The sequence below is a fragment of the Elephantulus edwardii genome, unplaced genomic scaffold (genome assembly GCF_000299155.1).
Source record: "Elephantulus edwardii isolate Elephantulus edwardi_28Jun2011 unplaced genomic scaffold, EleEdw1.0 scaffold00039, whole genome shotgun sequence".
In the NCBI taxonomy this organism is placed as follows: Eukaryota; Metazoa; Chordata; class Mammalia; order Macroscelidea; family Macroscelididae; genus Elephantulus; species Elephantulus edwardii.
In genome coordinates this window covers 14,934,641-14,940,640 of record NW_006399789.1, presented here as the reverse complement: position 1 = coordinate 14,940,640, position 6,000 = coordinate 14,934,641, and the positions used below count along the sequence as shown (strand labels likewise).

The 6,000-nt window shown below is 37.1% G+C and overlaps 1 protein-coding gene across 1 annotated transcript in view; it reads left to right on the top strand.

Annotated features, from left to right (window-relative positions):
• The window catches only part of ENPP3 (ectonucleotide pyrophosphatase/phosphodiesterase 3), a 98,533-nt gene that overhangs the window by 58,591 nt on the left and 33,942 nt on the right, over positions 1 to 6,000 (top strand). Inside the window, exons 18-19 of the mRNA XM_006885024.1 lie at positions 2,206 to 2,384; positions 3,782 to 3,833. Coding sequence (XP_006885086.1) covers positions 2,206 to 2,384; positions 3,782 to 3,833 — 231 coding nt within the window. The remainder of the gene's footprint in view (positions 1 to 2,205; positions 2,385 to 3,781; positions 3,834 to 6,000) is intronic.

Sequence of the window (6,000 nt, the reverse complement as noted above, 5' to 3'; positions counted from 1 at the left end):
ATTCTATTCCTCTTCTCTTCTCTTCTCTTCTCTTCTCTTCTCTTCTCTTCTCTTCTCTTCTCTTCTCTTCTCTTCTCTTCCCTATCCTATCTTATCCTATCCTATCCTATCTGACTTTAACAATTTTTATATGAGAATTTATATTATAGATGATAGAATTAATTTAGGTATAAATCATAACACTGCCAATGATAATAATTGCTGTCAAGTCACTTCTGATTCACAACTTACCCTCTATTGGATTTCCAACATCATAAATTACTCAGGAGGTGACTACCCACACGTCCCCCTCAGCAGCTGGTGAATTGAAATCGCAGAGAAATGCAACCTTTAGATTAGCCACGTGACTCTACACAGACTGTCTATTAGAACTTCCTATGTTGCTTTTCCTCATAGTCATTGGGTCAGACATTATTTGCACTGACCCTCGGAGGCTGTAAACACTGCACAAGGAGACTGCTTATCTTTCTCCCACAGTCACAGGTGGATTTGAGCTGGGTTTAGCAGAGCAACTCCCTATGGAATAAAAGGATACTTTAAAACAAAACAGGAAAACACACACACACACACACACACACACACACACTTCCTTGTAATTATAAAGAAACCTTATAGCCTAAAAGAATGGTGGAAAAGTCTATTCTTACATACTTACTGCTTTCTTAAGGAGCCTTGGCGTGGATGTGTTAGGTGTTGGTCAGCAGTTCAAATCCATCAGTGGCTTTGTTGGAGAAAGACAGGCAGTCTCCTGCTAGTAAGATTTACAATCTTGGGAATCTTTTGATAACCATGAATTGGAATCAACTTGATGGCAGTCGATTTGTTATTGCTGTTTTTTCATTTTGTTGTTTTCATATCCAGTGTTAGGAAGAATTAGAATTCCTTAAAGAATTCATATTTTAGAAATGTGAGCCCCATTTCTGTCTATATGTTTACCCTCAGATTACTGTATTAACAATTCACTCCATTTCCCTTGGCAAAGCAACCAGTGTATAGCAAGCCCACCTACAGTTTCAGGAATTTCAATTAAATATGTTCAAATTGTCTATTTTTATCTTATCCTTGACTTGTAATGATTGAGTATAAATTAGAGGGGGGAAAATAGAATTTAAATGTACCCTGTTGCAATATTAACATTTAAATTCACAAGGTGGGCCATATGGACAGAGCTGCTTGCTCTGGATAGGACCTGAGATCCAAAGTAGTCGATTTGATGGTCCCAAGACAGGTGCAATTTAAGATACTGTTTCTAAAAATCTCATTAACATATTTTGTTTTTATAGAAGAAATTGAGAAAATATAACCTAACCAATAAGCTGATTTACTCACTTAATATTTTGGAGACAGATTTCTGTCCTTAAGGAATTTTCAGATAACTGAGGAGCCGTGAAAGTATAGTGTAGTGTATGGGGAGCTCTGGTGGCCTAGTGGCAATAGACTGTGCCAAAATCCCAAAGGCACCGTTCAAGTCCACTAGCTGCTTCACAGGAGAAGGATGGGCAATCTCCTCCTGTGCAATTTACTGCCTCTGAAAACCCAACAGAGGGTCAGCTATAGGTCAGTTCCAACTCGATGGTAAACAACAACACACACACAAGTGTATTTTTTGGTGGCCAACTAAGTGAGAGGGCATTGGTTCAAATCCACCAGCTGCTCCCTGAGAGAAAGATGAGGCCATCTCCTCTCATAAAGACTTTCTGTGTTTGGGTTTAAGTAATTACACTGCAAGAAAGACTGTGAATCATTTAATGTCTTCAAACTTGATTTTATTAAGAGTACAGCTTTTTAAAATAGAAAACTATGCTACATAGATTTAAGGAACAACATTATTGTAAAAGCCACAATCCCTTTCTTTCGTGCAGCAGAACCAGTTTATCAGAGTTCCTGAGGATGATCTTCAGTGACTTTTCCTATTTTCTGGAAAGGTCAAGTGTTGGAAATGCTAGGGCAGAGGCCAGTAAACTGACTGACATATGCTGTATCCGGTTGCACCACAGCAGAATTTATTTAGTTTTTTTCTTTTACACTGGTTTACATACAAAGCTCATAGAGTTCGTATACCTAATTTTTCACACTGGATCTTTCCCCGTTCATTTACCCATCCATCAGCAGAATTTGTCAAAAGATGTAAATAATTGTGCTTGTTTTCTCCCCAAGAAGTGCTGCTTTTAATTTAAAACTACTTGAAACTTATTTTCAAAACAGATCTTCTACACATTCAACCAGCACCCAACAATGGCACCCATGGTAGTTTAAATCATCTTCTGAAGGTACCTTTTTATACGCCATCCTACCCAGAGGAAGTGTCCAAGGCTTCTGTCTGTGGCTTTCCTGATCCATTACCCTCAGATTCTTCTGACTGCCAGTGCCCTATACTATCAAATGTAAGTCATAACTTCACGCATCCATAAGGATGTAAAGGGGCAAGGAAGGATATTACTGGGTGATTGATAACCAAGGGTAGCTGACAGGTTTGACTATGTATGAGATTTCTATAAATCTGATCTGTCAATGAGAAATTATAACGCATATATTGTCAAATTTAGCATAAAAATTCTCTTTGTAAGCTGCAAAGTGATATTTGGAAACTAAGATCTCTCTTTGATTGCTCTCATAGTTCATTCCTTTTAAAGGTTAAAAATAAGATGGCCGTGGTCAGTAATTTAGAACAGATTGAGTGTGGAGGTCAGAGAGAGTTTATCTGGTAAAATGAGAATCTGGCATTAGACACACCCATTGGGGTAGATCCTGTAGAAACAACTAACAGAAAAGCTTAACATTTACAAGATGTCTGGTCTTACTCTAGATAAGCTCAGATAAATAGTTAACAGTAGTTTCATCACAGATGACAGTGGTGGAGAATCCCTTTCAGGGAACACTTGGAAGCAGACCAACAGATAGTCAGCATTGAACAGGTCTTAGCAGTGGATCAGGCACCAGAATCAGGAGCAGAAGACTCTCAACAAGGCAAGATTCTAGCACTGTAGGGATTGTAAGGGCAGGGAATCAAGAGGTAAAAAGCAAGTCTTTCCGCCTCACGGAAAATAAGAGCACATGAGTGGGGATGGGATTTCAGAATGAAATTGGAGTACACATATCAGTAACCCATCAAGTTAAAACAAATACCAGAGCAGATTTGATGTGGAGGTCAAAATGTGATTGTAGATGGAGTCAAATACACATTTGCTAACTCCAGTAAGAATTATTTCTTATAGCCAGGAGTGGGCAAAGGTACTACGTTGTCTAATCCCAAAAAAGACACTATAGCGTGTGTACTTTGTTTGCCATATTATACAATAGAAAGGACTCAGAGGGTTTAGGTAATAAATTGTCCAAGTCAGAGAAGCTTGTCTCCTAACTCAACTCTTCTCTGTAAAAAACACCCCTTACTCCTCAAAGTGCAGCCACAATCCTGTGCCACTTGCAAGCTCATAAGAGCTATAGAAACACAGACTATCTCAGGCTTTCTTACTTAGAATCTCCGTTTTTAAAAGATCCTTAAATGACTGAGCGTTGTCATCCTAATTTAGGAATTTATTCCAGTTATGGTCAAAATGCTTTGACTCATTAGTAATTATATCTTTACAAACTCACACACAAAAATAAATGTGTGGTAGAATTTCAGAATTAATGGGAGATTGGAATTTAATCTCCACTCAATCTGGCTTCTCTGTTCAGTAGTAAAGTGTTTTGTGTGATTATTGTAGCAATGATCTCATTCGTCCTTTAAAACCTGTGTTCTTCTTTCAGCTTACTGTTCCCTCTCTCTTTTCTATTGTAGGAGACTTATAGAAAGCCCATAAATGAAAGGCTAAATCTCACCTCAGATGAAAGTAAGTCAATAAAAAGTGTGCTGTCTTTGGTGGTTATGTCTTTGGGAGGCTTCTTATGACTCCATTATATCAACAGAAAATTCCCCTTATATAGAGAAGAGGTTAATAATATTATATGGATCTTGACTAAAAGAAGAGACTACAAGAAAGATATTTACCTGTATTTTATTGGATATGTAATGACATTTAACTATAGATCATAACAAATTGTGAATAATATTGGGAAGAATAGGAATTCTAGAATGCATATGTTCACGTGAAGCCAGGACGTAGACCAAGATGTTTGAACAGAACTAGGAGAAAGTTTAAAATAAGGAAAGGTGGATGTCATGGTTATATCCTTTAAGTATACTTAGAATTACTATACTTATATTTAATAAGTTGGCCTGGTGGACAGAAAGTTATGCTATCAAGCCAAAGGTGGGGGTGATTTTTAATCTGCGGCCCTTGGGCCTGGTTCAAATTGTTTTTCTGTTAGTCTTCTAGGTGGTATAGACTGATCTGTGCACTGTTATACAGAGGTAACTCATGGTTGTTGTGATGCTAAACACTGTGACACTGATGTGTCAAATGTGATAATGGTTACCCATGGTGGACAGTGTTTCGTGGAGCTCCCTGATTAAAACAAGCTTGGAAGCAGGAGTGACATACACTTCCAAAATGGCTTGCCTCTGGAAACTTTGAACAGTGCCTTTCATTCATAGGATCTATATGAGTTGTCTACAACATGACAACACCTAACAACAACGTATTTAATAAGTATAGTTAAAGGATATGTGTGATGAACAATAATCCTAGAAGATATATGGAGAATATAGCATTGGAATTAAAGGAAGACTTATTAACAACCTGCAATATGTGGCTAATGTAACCTGACTTGCTGAAATTAAAGAGATCTTGAAATATTTACTAATAAAAATCAAAGACTATATAACTTTCAGTAACCTTCAGGATGGATGATACTTCAACCTAAAGGAAAAAAAACCATTCTAATTGTACCAATAAGCAATATTATGATAAACAGAGGAAAAGACTGAAGTCACACACACAATAAAAATTCCAGTTTACATAGGTCCCTAATCATGCCTATGGAAGCAATGGTTTAAAAAAATCAAGGGATATATGAATCAGGGTGAAGTCTCTCTCAGGGAGGAGTGATAGGGAATGGCAAAGGACACACCGACAAAGGAGATTAATCAGAACTGACTTTGACAAGCACTGTGGCAATTGGACAATTAAAACAGACATTCGGATGGCAGAGAAGAAGAACAAACTGGGGAGGAGGGTAGAGAGAATGGTGCAGCAATGAAGGAATGAAAACCCAAAATCCCTGTAAATGTTCATTAAAACAAATAAAATTTAATAATAAAAAAATCAAGGGATAAATTGCATTGAGGAAATCTTCAAAGAATGTCTTTAAAGTGTTAATGAACAAGGGTGTCACTTTAAGGACTAATAGTAAATTCAATTGCCTCATATACAAAGTTGGACAATGAATAAAGAAGACCGAAAAAAAAAGGATACATTTAAATTGTGTTGATTGAATAGATCATGGACTGCCAAGAGAAGAAATCTAGTTTGAAAAAATACAGCCAGGAAGCAGGCAAGAATGGCAAAACTTCAGATTGACATAGTGGCGACAATAAAGAGCTCAACTCCATGAGGGAATATGAAAATGGTGCAGGAAGCGTTCTTTTTTGTTATATGGAGAGTTGCTACAAGATGGAATTAACTTCGTGATACCTAACTCCAACATGAGCTAGACAGGGATTTTAAGTTGGACTGTGGTTAAAGAAAAAACAACCCAAAATCCCAAACCAACAAACCCAACCTATTTTGTGAGATGAAAATTACATTAGTTTCAAATTTGAGTACCTGTAAATACGGTATTACTGAATATCTACCATGCTCATTTCTACAGCTATTGTCATTGGGTTTTCTTTGCCAAGGTTATGTTGTCACCAACAATATATAACCCACCAAGCTTGAGATATTAATTGTTTTACCAATTATAGAAAAAGATTGTAAACTTCTCCTCTTAAAGATATTTAGACAAGGACCTCATGTGAATATTACAGTCTTCCCTGCTGGTTTGCTTTCTTTGTCTTTCAACTATATGGTTTTGTTGTTGTTATGTGCTGTTGAGTCGCTTGCGACTTATAGTGAC